Below are 15,991 nucleotides of genomic sequence, written 5' to 3' on the forward strand. Positions count from 1 at the left end.
GTTTGCGTATACAATAAAGTCTTTGCCTCTATTTATTTTATCCGAGCAATTCGGTCTTAACATTTATCTTGGCAAATAGAAAATACGAATCAATACCATAACACAACAATAAACACAACACAAGTAAACACAACAATAGAATGAATGAAATCTTCCGTATCGAAATAATATTAACGACAACAAAAATGAACCGAATCTGACAGACGGTACGCAACTGTGATATGAAAATTCATAAATACAGTTCACGATTTCGTGATTTCGCAACTCCGTATTTTTCAACAAATTTCGAAACTAGCAAAACGATGATCTATATCCTCCTAATTTCATGTGCCTCGTACTTTATCGTGCTTGTATTACAAATATACATCTACGCCCTATTTGCCCTATTTACGATTTCTTTGTCTTTCGTACGATAGATTTTTAAAAATTACAATCGGAATATCTTTTTCGAACGTAAGTTACGCTTTTCGTAATACCGAGAATTAATGCCTTCCAGCTAAAAGATACGAATGCAAAGAACTCTTGTGTAAATATAAGAATACCAACCGATGTATGAAAAATATAGCATCGCGAAAATTAACTCGTGATTAATTCGATTGAAAACTACAACGGTATCCAATTTCACCGATACATATAGCATCAGTTTTCAGAGCTAAAAATTTTTGTCACGTCTCCCTTTCCCAAAATCGCTTCGTGTATCACTCTGAAAGAGAGTAAAGAGGGGGAAGGCTGGCCTTGGGGGAAGCGGAAGAACAGTGGTAAAAGAGAAAAGAATTCTATCGGTTGCGACGAAATTGAATGCGATCGATGGAAAATCGCCGTCCAGAGAAATATTGCCCGATTAACCGTTAATGATTTCGGTTTCACGCAGAAGCCACCCTCGAATAGGTGCTTCAGTCGTGAACTTTAACTGCACCGCGTCGTCCCTTAAGCTGTAAAAGGTGCATCGGCCGGAAAGGAATTCGTGGAAGAAGCGATTTCCCTTGATATGAAAATCGTTCGACCGAGCAGGATTTGCCAGCGAGGAACATATAACGTATTGTACGAATGTGCGCTGAAGAAACGCGGGAGAACATAACGTGTCACGTGTAGCGTTCCGCATGTTCCGTCTGCTCACGTACTTAACGGCAGAAAGAAATCTTGTACCTACGTATGCCCGACGATTGCCAAAAGGATCGGGGCAAAACGCGCTCAAATCGATTTAATTCTATCCCGCAAGACGAATTTTTACACGAATTCCTCGTGTCATATAGTGGAGGGACGAAGGGGACAATGTTAAAAATTAGATGAATTTCCATGATTTAATTCTACGCATTCTAAGAAATCGGGGACTAATGGATAATTTGTGCGGAAAATAAGGGAGAAATTACAAAGAAGCGTTACCTCTATAGTTGTAAACAACTGAAATACAAATGATCATGATGATTTTACTCACCTAATTGCTATTCGTCGTTCTCGTTTTGTTTGCAGGATGTTTCGATATAATCTGTGAATCCAATATAATTAGTAAAAAAAATTATACGGAAGATCAGATTCTCGGATTATATTAGATTAGTGTTATACGCACATGTATGCATATTTGGAGAATCATAAGAATCATAATGTCGTTATCAACCAGTTCGCTGTTCCGTTTCATGAAATAACGCTTTGCGTTTATTGTCATCAAAAATTCATTTGTTTAAGCCATGAAAGTGTATCGCGACAGAGAAGAAAATTATAACATAATCAATTGTGAAATTAAAGGAATAACTTTTTTTTAACGATTAAAATATGTGACTTAATCCGAACTCTCAAAATCTTTACTTTAGACCATTGTGGTTCTGAATATCATTTTATCTCGTGTGTATGATGTATCATGATCTTGTAAAATTACCCCTAACCCCAAGAATTACGTTACACGTACGCATATTCTCTTGTCTCTTGTCTAAAAGTTATCGTCGATACGATGCGTACCTGTGTGTTCACAATATACGTGTATGTACGTAGATCGGATAGTAAATAATTTCGAAAACATACGCGCTGTGAAAAAGGAAATTAAGGCCGCGGTTTATGCATCGAATGCCTATTTTCTAACGCTTTTCGAGTCGGATCGTTGAACTTGAAAAGGGCCCGCTGTCACGAACCAGGTGACAGCGCCTTGAAAACCCAAGTGGCCAAAATAAATAGACCGACACGGGCCGGGAAACGTGAGGTCGTTTCTGGTGCATGAAAGTGTAAACCCAGGTAACAAAGTGTGTCTCGGCACGAAATGCAATCTGTTACAAGTATCACATGCTGTTTCTTTGCCAACACATCCTGCCAGCAATACGAGAAACGCGGTGACAAGTGATATCGTTTATACGCGTGTTCTTCCGCATTAGACGCGATATCGCGGATAATCGATCGACTCTATGTTTCATCCTATTATTTTATTCGACGTTATGCTAGTTTCCTCCGGTTCTTCGCATTCTCCGTTCAGAATTAGCAAATCCCGACCCGCGCGCACGTTACGATCGTATTTTGCTTGCGGATTTTGCGTCTCTGTTTTCCCATGGAAATAGAGAGCTTTATATTTTTTTCCAACGTCCGTTAGATTTTTTTTTTTTAGCTTTGTTCGCGTGCACTGCGTTTGGATAGAATATCAATAGAACCATCGCAAAGTAGATAACCGATTGTTTTGAAACTTGACAAATAGAAAAATTTGAATTGCGATTTTATTTTTTACATGCGAATTGCTAAATGTTATATCGCGAAATAAAAAATTGCAGATAAAACTATGCGCGTAGAATTCTTTCTATTTGAAAAATTCCATTTTGTATATCGGTATTCCAAAGCATCTTTTGTTCGCTGAATTTTTGACGAAACTCGTCTGAAACTCGTCTTTCCTTGTTCCAATCGAATCGTACGACGTTATCAGAAATTATCCAACAATTGAGAATCACGGGGAATTTTTCAATCGAGTTAGTCTTTCATCGTTCGCTGTTTTTAACAATTGGAATTTATTAGTATAAAAATTCGAATTATATATATATAATTCGAGGATCCGAGCCGTTAAATTTCGCCCCTGGAGCAGAATCGGTTAAACGTTTTACCAAATCGTAGAATATTATACAACACGAAAAACTAGCAATCGTAAATTAGGAGAAATTTTTTAAGGAACAAGCATTTTCTACCGTTTGCTGTTTTCAACGATGCTCGATAAATTAATTAATATTACGTTTTAAAATTTGTCGAGCTTCTCCAACTATAGCGCAATGACCGATCGATCAAAGATTTGAAATATCGCCGATTTAGAAAATTACAAAGCACATATTTGGCAGCGGCGTTAGTAGCGTTAGGGAATAATTGTGTCGCACACACGTTTCAGAGAGACAAACAAAGCTCTTTGTTTTCCCGTTTCTCTTTCCAGGTAGAACGAGTTTTCAACGAGTCACAGTCGCACACACGAAACTCGTGCAATTAGTTTTTTACTTATCGTCGACAATGTTTCTCTTTCTGTATTGTAGAATATGGAACGCATTTCTGTAATTCACCTATTAGCCCGATGTATTTTTCCTTATCGTTCTCTTTACTTGTCGTTCTTTTTACTTATCTAATGTATTCAACCTACTAGTAATTGTACAAGTCGTATTTGGACTAACATATATCTGGCCCCGTAACAGTACGTATAATGTTCCTTAAAATCAAACGAAATTCTCCCGTTGCTTATGGTTTAAGTAATCTTTTATCCCACGTAACATGCCTATCCTATCTCTTTTGATTTTAATTTTTGTTTTTAACGCGAAAAGCGAGATAACACGTAATTACGATTTACGTAGCTTGAAAATAAAAAGAAGGCGAAATATTTGGCAACGGTATTCTTTTCCACGGAACGTTTCTTCTCTGTTCAAAAATTAATATTTAATGTAATTATACCTGAAACGTGTCAAATAATAGATGAAATTTTGATACGCGACTTTACTTTCACCTACTATTTATACTTGATACGAGGATCATCGAAGAAAATTTCTGATTTTCCGTTAGTCTCGCTTCGAATAAAGCGATATTTAAAATATAATCGTAATATTCGGTTAATTTACGCTAATAAGGTATCTATTTCTGGTATTATCGTTGAATTTTTGTAAATTCGTATTTTGCTCGCATACCAGTTTCTAGAAATCGTTTTGGAGACCACAGTTTGGCCAGGTCTGGTCTACGGTAAACGGTTCGCTTCAAAGTGTTTCACTTAACCTAGTTACCACCTTCGAGTCCCTTCCGACACAGCGTTTCTTTAGAAGATTTCCCAATTTTTGAAACAACAGAAAGAAATTTTTAATTCCACGCGTTATCTCCTTCCACGTTATTTTTCTCCGTATTAGTTCTTTTCCCCTCGAAAGAGCACAATTGGCTCGAGGACCCGTCAACCTTCGACTTAACTATTAAGCTGGAATGGAAATACATTAACGGAATCTATGCCAAGATCTTAAAATACTTTCATGAAGAATCTAGGCTCGAACCATTTACAAGTTATAATTGCTTCGATCTAATCGAAGGTACGTATTATATTTAAAACGAAAGTAACCGGCGTGTCAACTGCGCGTTTTAATTAAGAGCGTTGTATTACTTTGTCAATCGTGTATTTTACTTTCTTCGGTGAATTCCATCGGATTCTGAATCGCATCGTTTCCGCTACTATCATTAAACAATAGTTGCATTTTGTATTTGCTGCAAGCTATTACATCGATTAAACGTTACGTGGCTCGTTTGTAAACATAGAGACACAAAGATAGAGTACGCGTGTCATATGTTAAGCGAACGTGATACGAAAAGAGAAAGAAAACGCTCGTCCCAAGCCGATCTTACGCTTTCGTGTTTACCGCACTACTAAGGCATCCAGCGTCATATATTAATCGAGATTGAGATATAGCGTATATTTATAAAATTTGAAGCGGATATTTCAGCGTGTGAACGATTATCGTTGTTAATCTGGTAAGTGAAAGTTTGGATATGAATCGCATGGCGATTGTAAAAATTTCACAAGCCTACCACGTTCGTCCGTTGCTAGCCGTTGTTACCTTACGGTTACACTCACGTGTCCTGGGTATCGCGTTGACAACAAATCGAGCAGAGATTCTATTCTCATGTTTGGCTGTACGATCCGGCGAGCCATTCTCCGGACGGAACGAGTTTCGAATGAGTTACCGTTACGCGCATTAAGCCCACTACGAATAGGAGAGAGGCGAATGGAGAACCGCCGGTGAAGAGAGAAGCCGGAGGGACGCGAGTTACTGGAAGCGAGCGTGAAGTGATTTCAGAGGGTCGAGATATTTCAGGCTGCAGGAACGGTGAAATAAAGCGGCCGCGTGTTGTGCTGTTCATGGCTCGTTATTATGCTATATGCCATGTCCTCGCAGCTACTAAGGTCCTTGTCGTAATGGAAATGTGAAGAGAGACGACGCGGCGCGGCGCGCAGCTCGCCGGCGAACTTACGAGCAAGGAAGATAAATGCGAGGATGAAAGGGACGCTGTTGTTGCGATACGGCCAACCAAACGAAGCTTTAAACGCTGTTCGAGCCACGTGACAACGAGACGTAACAGGGAATTTATCGAAGTACAGATTGAATAAAATCGAACGAGTTGAAACGGTTAACTGTATATAAGTAGCGTGCGAACAAAACACGATCGCGATTGATAGAACATAATATTAAAAATGATAAATGACGCGAAAGTGTTGATATTAACGGAAATGTAGTTTTTTTTTTTTTATCTCTTGGAATATCCAATATTTACCATTCAGTCCTTCGACTATACGTATACGTTATTCAACCTTACGAGTCTTGAAGGAAATTTATATACGCTATGGTAAAAGTATACTCCTACTACTAATGATATTTATACTATATCTATCGAATACGCGATAATGTCGTAAATAAATTCAGAATGGAAGAACGAAAACTCGACGACTGTTTTCCTTTTCGAAAGAAACGAATATTTGCGAAGCGATATATCGTAACTGTGTATGACGTAGCAACGTGTGCGAAATGTACATGGATACCTTTCGAAATGCCTTAAAGGCCATTGAAAGTTTAAAAGACTCGGTACTTTACGGTGATTTGCCGAGGAAATCGGCCCGAGTGATTACGCAGTTTGCGCCTCTATCATTGCTAAGCGGAAAATGAAAAAGATGAGAATGGGCGAGTCGACTGGAGAATGCGTAACTTTGTCTCCATTATCGTTGCTCTGCCGCAGGGTTGGGCAAGGAAGTCCGAAGAAGAAAATACTCGGCAACTCGGGGATCGAGCCGTGCATATTTGCTAGCAGCTGGCATAAAGAGGCCGAGATACTGTCGTCATAAATAGGAATGTAAGCACCCACGGGACTAAGCAGACGAAATTCTTATTATTTCGCGGCATTATAAAGGGGAAGGAAGCGCGACGTCGACGTCGACGTCGGCACTCCGCTGATTTCTACCCATTCCCACGAAAATAATCTCGCGGAAGCACGCAAATCTGATTTTCTTGCATTCCCTTCCCTAAAATTTCCCAGCTTTCTCCTTATCTTCTCTTGGTTTATTTCGCTCGTTAACGCGAGATCCAACATATTTACCGATTCGTACGAACGTCTATTAAACGTTTCGCAAGAATTTAGTCTGTCGTTTAGTTTCACGTGCTTTTCAACCTTATTAGAGCAATTGTAATTAGTTTTCTAACGTATGCAATTCCTCTAAACGAAATTTATCAAATTTCGAATCGGACATAGATTTTATTTTACCAAGAAATTAATCAATATCGTAGCGTTAAATATCGTTGTAATAATATTTAAATACTTTATCGAGCGATTATGAAACGATCATCGATAATACGAATATAAGTTAATTTCCTCTAAATTAATTTAACTAGGAAAAAACTGAAATTCTTTCCGTTAACCTTACTCCGTTAACTTTTGTTATTTTTACTGTTAATCATGAACAATCGAATAGAAAACGTTTTATCAAATTATCAGACCGTTAACGTTCGATTTTTTATTTTTAGACGCGAAGTAATTTATGCGATTAGTTTTATTAATAATTCACCACACGTTCTTTTTCACGCTAGGTATTAAATGAAACATTCGTCGTCGCTTTTTTTTTTCTCTGTTCTTCGATTCATGGAATCGATCGGTACGACCTCCGATCGGACCGCTTAAAAATAATCTACCAAAAATAAATCCATCCACCTAAAGTACATTTCGAGATAAATCACCTTCGACCATAAATCTTCCCTTATACTTTTGGCAAAAGGGCGAGTTTATTTCTATTTCATATCTATTTCTCTCGATTTACATGGCAAAGTTCATTGCACTTAGGGGAAAGAAGGGGAAGAAAGGGGAAGAACGGGCAAGAGCGGGCAAGAACGGGAAAGAACGAGCAAGAATGCGAAAGCCAATGGGATTGAATAAGTGACGAATATTTAACGTCGACCTTCGCTCGGTCGATTACTTTTCCCATTTACGGGCATTAATTGCTCCACTCGGAAGTACGTTTTCCAATTAAGCGAAAAGCCATTGACTAAACACAACCGGCAATGGAAATGTTTCTTACGCAATTAACGTTACGTGAACTGTTTGCGGAAACTTTCGAAAGAGTCCGAAGGGGTTAATAACACCTTGTTTCCGTGAAATCTGATGCTTTCTATTTCAGCTCGTGTATGTTGAGATGTGATTGCCGTGTACGTACCGTGAATCTTAGATCTTAAAAAATTCATCGACTCTTTTGTATACGTGTACATAGAAATATGTATAGAGACGTAAACACTGATGGAAAACCACATCTTCCGTAATTGCAAAGGGAACATCAACGTGTGTGCAAATTACGTAAAACTTTTCGTACGAACAAGCAACCGTTGATGACTTTGCAGAAGAGAACGACGAAGGGGAAGAAACGTCATTTGCAACGAATACGCTGCACCGCTTTTATTCGATTAACGCTTTCAATGTAATACAAATTAGAAAACGAAATACACGGTTCGAAAGTAATGTAAACGATTCGTAGCATTGACGGCGACTTAAATAGCACTTTTATCATTAATCACTACCGTCGCCTTGTTCCGTTTTTTTTTTTTTCGCGCCCAATAAACGTATAAGCGTTTCATTAATATTTCGCACAATGAGAACGAAAATTCTATAAAAAAAATAACAACTGGCTTTCGCATCGCTTTCATTGTGAAAACCAACTTGGAGCGCTACTATTATTACAAACATAATCGATATATGTTTTATTAAATTACAATGAAATATATATCAGAAATGTTATAACAGCGATTTATATTGGTATTGAGAATGTAAACTTGATTGCGCGATATTAAATTAAATATTCTTGTTCTAGAAACGAACGAATCGAGTAATTTTCAAAATAAAATTTGTTAAAATATTTAGTAAAAGTCATTTATGTTATATATTTTTGCTTTATATCTTTCATATCGCAAATTGCATAGCCAAACATAATCTAAAATTAATTTTTGGAAATTCTTTGGTTTTAAATAAAGTGACGTGTAAAATTGAAATTTATTGTACAAAATATTGTGTGTTTTGAATGAGATATCGTGTCTTTAACAATAATTTTGCATATTTTGACGCGTTAAAAGCTTTCATTGTTTCGTTCTGATATAGGCAAAAACGTTTCTCCCGTGAGATATACGAAGCTAGTTTATTACATTTTCTGCACTTTAACGAGAACACTTATTCACTTGTCAGTTAACAAAGTCTGTACATCACTGGTACCGAAAATATGTTAAATTACTTCACACACGTGACACGTAGCGGTAGTTCGTTCGAATCGATGTGGCCATATTCGTTATTTTATAGAAAACCATCGAGATCTTTTTGTCGAATTTATTAATACAGTAATATCCAATTTTTCGAATAAGACATTTTTTTACAAAATAAAATTTAATTGACATTGACATTTTTTGTTAAATATGTGTGCGTGTTAAATATTAACGAAAGATTCTCGGTACCTTTTTATTTATACAGATGAAAAAGAACGTTTGGAACGTAAAATGATACAAGTGAAATGTTTACAACGCTCCTCCTCCTACTTTCATACCACACGATGCGCCACTTCGAAACCATCGAATTTTATTAAATAAAATTTTCCTGTATTTCTTATTTCGTTTCAAGAGTATGACTTTGCCATGTTACGAGAAAGTATCTGCATAGCGTTAAAGGTAATATCACTAATATTTTTTACGCTACTGTCCATATGTCATTGGAGGCTTCTTCTCAGCGCACCTAGGATAAACACATTTTAGTATATTTTGCGTGTGTTTTACGTACGAAATGATATCGATACTTATCAATTGTCTGTATTGTAAGGAAAATGGGGAAAAATCGCATTAATCGTTTGCAATATTTTAATACTATCCTATTTTATTTTATTTAACGTACGTTTCGATGTATCGATCGACTCGTGGACGAAAGTGTATGAAACGAACTCGAGACATTGTTCTTGACAAATTACTTTTCTGAATCACCAGCAAACTCACAAAGTCTACTCTATTCTACGTGATTACTCGATGTTTACTCGTGTTTCATGCTCCATCTAGTGGAAAAAGCAGAATTCCAAGCAGTCTCTATAAAGGAAATAACCTGATTGATAAAAATAAGTGAAAAGCAAGGAAAAGAGCCGATTTCCAACTACATGAACGTATTCTTTAGGGGATGCGGTCTAAAACGACGCTGGCATCGGTAACCATTTCGAGACAGCCGATCTATCAAACCGGCCTAGATCGAGACTTTTAATACGCTCGAATTTCCCGCGAGAGTTACACCCCGCAAGCAGCTTGGATGGATAGGCACGTACAATGGAATTATGGTTCCCCTATGTTCCCATTACTATGCCATCTACGTTATGCGTTCTATGGTTGTGGTTGCTCTCCTTTCGATGCCCTTAACGACGCCCTTCGCTGTTTTATGCCTTTCGCAAATAATCTCCGTGTAACTGACCGTGCATCCGCCTACGGAGTGAATGACCTTTGATCGACGATATTTCCTCCTAATGCACGATACGAATGAATCGCGTAGGGCGTGCTCGAGTTTACAGTCCATTTTGTTAGCATTATTCCGAATCCTTATTAACTTTCTATTAACTTTATAGCGTTCGCTTCGTACGGGGATTTCAATCGATTTTCCCTAATTTTAACGCGTTGTTCGATTTAACGAAAAATTTCAACGCCATTGGTGTACTGTATGTCAATTAAAAATTTTCACGATCATTGAATCAACGAAAAAGAAATTGACGTCAATTTGATCCTTGCCAATGTAAATGTAATATTTTATCCTTAGTAAAAAGAAGAAAACTCGTAAGAGAATAAGTAAAAATATTATGATATCTAAGGGCGTCCTCGGATCGTCCTCGGATTGCTACAATATACCTACCGTTGATATTTCAAGTTTGATCGATTTCTCGACTAAAAGGATCAATATGTACTGGCAATGCGATATTTATTGATAAACGCGTCGTTAGTTTAGTTAGATCCTTGATCGGATGTGATCAGGAATATCTAGGTAGATTTTTATCTAGGTAGATATGTGGAATAAAATATGTCAATTTTATAGTAATTATATTTAATTAATCGATCCGAGTGTTCCTTGTAATTAAAGTTAGAGTATCGAATACAAACGATACATTTAAACGATATTTCACCCTTTTCTTTCCTCAAGCTGGAACACGATGTAGCGAAATGTATTATTGACGAGTTTATAATTAAAACATATATAGTCTTAGGTTTAAACTAAATCTAACCGTAATATGATTGATGCCACAAAAATCGTTAATATCATACCGTGGAACGTAATTTGCAAATTGTACAACTAGGTTGTAGACGCACGGCCTGATATTTGTGTTTCCATGAAATTCTAATGAAGGCTTTAAGATTAATTGACGGAAGAACATGACAGACTGTCCTATTTCATATTCTCTGGAAACAATCCAGCAGTAAGTTTAGAACGGGTAGTCGCATTAACTTTATGAAAGCTTATTGCATCTTTGACCATTCTATTTTGACCGAAGGTTGCTCACTGATTTTTTGCATTATATTTCACGTCTGTTGCATGCTCACATAGATCGACGACAACCATCGATTTCCAAGCAGTACTTAACTGAAAAGCTTTGCATGTTTAGGCGGGTATCGAATGGCAAACTAACCGAGCAGCGACGACCGGGTTATTTCTGATCCATACATTTTCTCCATTACATCCATGACGTTCCTTTATTGGATCGCGTATATAATTTTATTTTTTTCAATGATTTCGCTTCACATAAATGAAGATAGCAGGTCGTAACTTTGTTTTCTTTTTTCATACGATTCGAAGCGATTCGAATGCCCACGAAGAAACTATTTTGCGCTACATCGAATATTACACCTATATCGTCGAACGAATTACGAGTTATAATTATAACATAGATATTAGAAAATGGTAGACATAAAGTCGAACTACACTATCGACACATTTTGTTCTTTTTGTTTTTCTTTTTTAGATATCAAAGTATAGACGTTTAGTGGAACGTCGAAGATTCGTTTTCTTATTTTGCTAGAGAAAACCTCGTGGGTGTCAAATAACCAGTCATAACCGGATGAAGATTCTGCGTAAATTGAACAGAATTTCTGCACCAAAACTGGAAGCCTCGCGATCCAATTTTATCTTCGTCGTTTTTATTTTCTTTATTCTGTACGTAGAATGAGAAAAAAGAAATTCTGTACGTAGGATGATCTTATATTTACTCGATAAATATTTAAGATGAAACCCCTTAAATATCGAGTAACGATTGCAAGAGGCTTTTACTTTACGGAATTTTCATTCGTCCCTTAATGTACCTTGATAACTAGTCAAATTCATTAAACAGCTGTTTCTCTATCGCGCTAGTTATTTTATACAAATTACATTACAAACATTACGAACATTAGTCGTGTTCGACTAATATGCAAATTACGCAAACGCTGAAATATTTCATAAGATGAGCGGGTTTTACTATTTTCAGAACATGAAATTTTACGAAAAAGAGCTTCGTTCTTGAAACTCAGGTACACGTAAGTAAGATTTTGCAGTTGTTTTCATACTACATTTCCTTGGATAAAAGATGCCTTATTTTTCGTAGACGATCGTGGTAGCAGATTAACTTTTAAATAACCTAATTTGTATACAAATTTTCCAGCTAAATACCTATTTAGTGTTTAGTCGAAAATATAATTAATTTGCCGGAAAATGCGACGAACACGTAGCTTATCAGAATGAGAATGTTGGGTGGGAATCGTTGCTTTAGCGAAACGTTAATCCTTTGAATTTTCTTATTTTTTAGATCCGAATTTCAAGGAACCAATTACCAATGTAACTGCGCCGGTTGGAAGGGAAGCAATTTTATCTTGCGTGGTTCAAGATTTAGCAGAATACAAAGTGAGTCTCTAAATACAATTGATTCTACGCATTCTCATATTACTTTATAACGAATTTGTACCAAACGAGACAATCGTTTCGAAGATTGTACTATTAAAGTGAAAGAACTATTAAAGTGTCGATGATAAAATTTGTTTTTTTTAAGCGCTAGCAAATTCAGAACAATATCGATTATCAACAGAAGGGAAATTTACTTAATTTTCTACAACATGACGTTACAACTTTTCGATCCTTTGAATTTGATAGGAAATCGATACTAAAATTTGCTAAAATTTTACAAACGACTCACGAATAAGTAGGAAAAAAATTGTCGCGAAATTTTTGGCTGGCCGTTTTGTCTCCGCGTATGTCCTTCGAGAAAACGGATATCTAAATTGCTTTAAATTACCTTAAATGGCAGCGTAGTTTCGGCGCTGATAATGCCTTTCATCGACCAACTGCCGCTTGAAAAATTGTCAACGAGGCTAAAAACTGTCACTACGTTCTTGGTCAAAACGTACCTAACTAGCCTGATAACCATCCATTTAAGAATAAAGAAATCTAATTTTTTTACATTTGTTTTTTCATTTTGGTAATGGTTATCAGCCCATGGTTCTTTTAGATAATAAAAGAAACTTTGGCCGTTCCATGAATTTCGATCGACTACTTAGGAAAATTAAATTTCTGCCAGTGTCTAACTTATACATACCGTATTGTTCGACGGAAAATTTGTAGCGCGAGCTAAAATAAGAAGGAACGGTGCAACAATGCAGCTAAACTTCCGTAATCTAGCAAAGAGCAATCCAAGTTTCAAGCGGCCATGGAAATCAAGCGGGAACCGCAACTCCGTCGAGTTGAACTGTCGGCCCGTTCGCGTTAATGGCGGCGCCAACCTATCATTGCCAAAGATATTCGAAGATCCGTAATTTATAGATGGCCGTTAATCCGGATTGGCAGTCTCAGCCAGGCTCGGGTTAACTAAGATCGACTAGTTGTGTTCCCGAAACGGCAAACACTCGAATCTTATCGGCTTCCATCGAGACGGTATTCTTGCCCTTTCGTATCCCATCTTATAATTAGCAGCCGTTACTGCCGACGAACATTTTCGTTCGAGCCACTTCGGCTCGTTCGAGTCGATTCGATCGGCCCTCGAAATTCCATACGATATAGACCGAGCGAGATCGACGTCTGCCTGCCTGCCTGCCTACCTGCAACTTTCCAAGCGACGGCGATGGCGACGGCGACGACGGCGACGACGACAACGACGAGTATTCGTTTTTATTCGTCCGCGTAATTTTGTTAATTAATTAACTAACTGCTTCGCTTTGGTGGACAAGAGGCAGATCCTCGAAGCTTGAAAGATAGTCGGAGATAGAAGGACAAGAGAGGAGAAAGAAATGGAAAGAAGGGAGGGGAAAAGATGGAAAAAGCGACGAAGAAACAGAGAGAAATTCACTTAACTTTTTCGTGGCCGTTTAACGAGGTCAACGGGTTAAACAACCTTTCTGGATGTCTATGCTCTAGATTGCTTTTTGCTTCCGAGTACTTTTAGTAATATCCTATCTCGTACCTATCTCGACCATCCGCTGGCCAGACGAGTACCGACTACGTTTGAAAATATCAGTAGCCAGTTTTAAGTAACGGACTTCGATTCGAGCGAGATGAAATATGATGGAAACGGCGAGGACCCGTTACCGCGAAGTCTTCTCGATTTCTTGTCTTGGCTCTTGGCCGATTCCTTTCCCCGGTCGACACCGATGCAGTCGCTTCCAGAAACAATTACGTTTCCTAAAGAGTCGGAACGTTTCTTTTTAAAAATCACATCGACTTTCAATGTGAAACGTTAATTGGCTTTATTTTAAAGGGGACAAGAAAAAGTTTCCTCGCGATGAATCTCGTTCGGCGAAAGGAGAGTCCGGATGGAAAATTACGAATGCTTGGCTTCCTTTGGTAACGCTATAAAGCGTCAGACACGCCGGCCATGCTGTAAAAGAGGTTCAGTTAATTTAAGGAAAACTCCGTTCCAAGAAATGTTTGACCCGTTGAATACCTCTTTTTTATCACGTTTTTCTTTGCTTGGTCGCGCAAAGTAAGAGCCCAACCACGATTTAAATTTGCACATGGAAAATTGCGCGCGGGGCCTCGCAAAATATTTGTTCCGCTGTTTTTTCATATACGTATGTCCGAGATTTGAAACGCTGCGACACCGTTCCCGAGAGCCGTATGTTTCTCTTATACGCTGTTATCGTCCGATTTTCTCTCAAATGTCTTCGTTCCAGCGCACAGTTCTCCGTGATTTCCAACAATTTCATATTCCCTTTAATACAGATATAACAAAGTTATTATAAAATTCCACTGTAAAACGAAAATTACCTAAAATATTCACGCCAGTCTCTTTTGTACAATCGGACATTCGCTCTAACTAACTTGCCTTTTACACCAGATGCTATAAAGCCGACTAATACGATCTCCAGCTGTTTCAACTAGTTTCGCATATTGTACGAAAGCTCCATCATCGCGTTTCCACGTTTAAAGCAGACACGTTAAATTCACGGTACGAAACGAGTCTCGCACAAATTCGCTTTTTCAAAACAGCTTCTATTCTTCCAAACGATGTAGTATCTTCCTTCGTATAGTACTATAGTATATAGAAGTCGTTGCGCGTCTCTTCGAATAAATTTGTCGATATATCATTAAAAATAGGAAAGCAATTTTATCGCATTTTGTACAGTTCCGAAATAGTTCATTCGCATTGCGACATTTTCCTTCTCTTCCGCGTCATTATCTATCGCGTTTTATCACGTACGATCTTTGCATTATCGTGAATATTTAGAACACTGTCTCGATATGCTTGCACAGTGGCTGATACTTGCTTAATCCTCAATATAGATCGCAAACGATAGTTGCGTTTGAATCGAATAACTCGTAATAAATTATTCCATCTAGCGAGTTCAGCTTCTATCGTAATATTCCAGCGCACCGATAAACTCGTTTCATATACGTTAGCTTTTCCGAAACTAGACTAGAAAGTATCGTTGATTTTTGTTCATCGAACGATTAATTCCACTTGACGTACGTCATATTTTACATTTGCACGTCGGTTTCATTTGGTAGATCGTAGTAAGAGGGAAAGATATCGAAGGGTATTCGTCCGATCGGGTCGCGTTCCATGAAATTCAAACGAATGTATTTAGAAAGGTCGGCAGTCTAGCCTGCAAACGGCGTTACATTCTTCTGGGCGAGAGGAATAGGTTATCGTGGCTATGGGATGAGACATCGTAAAGGGGTGGAGGAGCTAGGTCGGAATAATCGCGCCGTTTATAAGCCGCGCCGGTGCGTCCCTCGGTCTTCCGGTTATGCATTAAGATGACGGATAACGGTTGCAACTATGCCGGAAATCTGACAGCATCACGATCTACAGATAACAACGCCTCTCTGGTATCATTTCTGGTATCTGGTATATATATATATATATATATATATATAGGTGCAATACGCGGTGAAAATGTTAGCGATTTCAATTAAACATCGATCACAGTCGCCTCTGATCGATATCGCAAATCAAAAACTAAAGTATTGGAAATATGTCAACGTTTTAACGTTAGTTTGCTACACCGTATTTAAG

General features: G+C 37.8%; 1 protein-coding gene across 2 annotated transcripts in view; it reads left to right on the plus strand.

Moving 5' to 3' along the window:
• LOC138185117 (lachesin) overlaps window positions 1-15,991 on the plus strand; it is a 255,046-nt gene that overhangs the window by 168,697 nt on the left and 70,358 nt on the right. For both annotated transcript variants that reach the window (XM_069123807.1, XM_069123808.1), the window contains exon 2: window positions 12,293-12,387. In XM_069123807.1, coding sequence (XP_068979908.1) covers window positions 12,293-12,387 — 95 coding nt within the window. The remainder of the gene's footprint in view (window positions 1-12,292; window positions 12,388-15,991) is intronic.

Source organism: Bombus flavifrons, chromosome 11 (assembly GCF_040668555.2).
Source record: "Bombus flavifrons isolate JBK064 chromosome 11, iyBomFlav1_principal, whole genome shotgun sequence".
NCBI lineage: Eukaryota > Metazoa > Arthropoda > Insecta > Hymenoptera > Apidae > Bombus > Bombus flavifrons.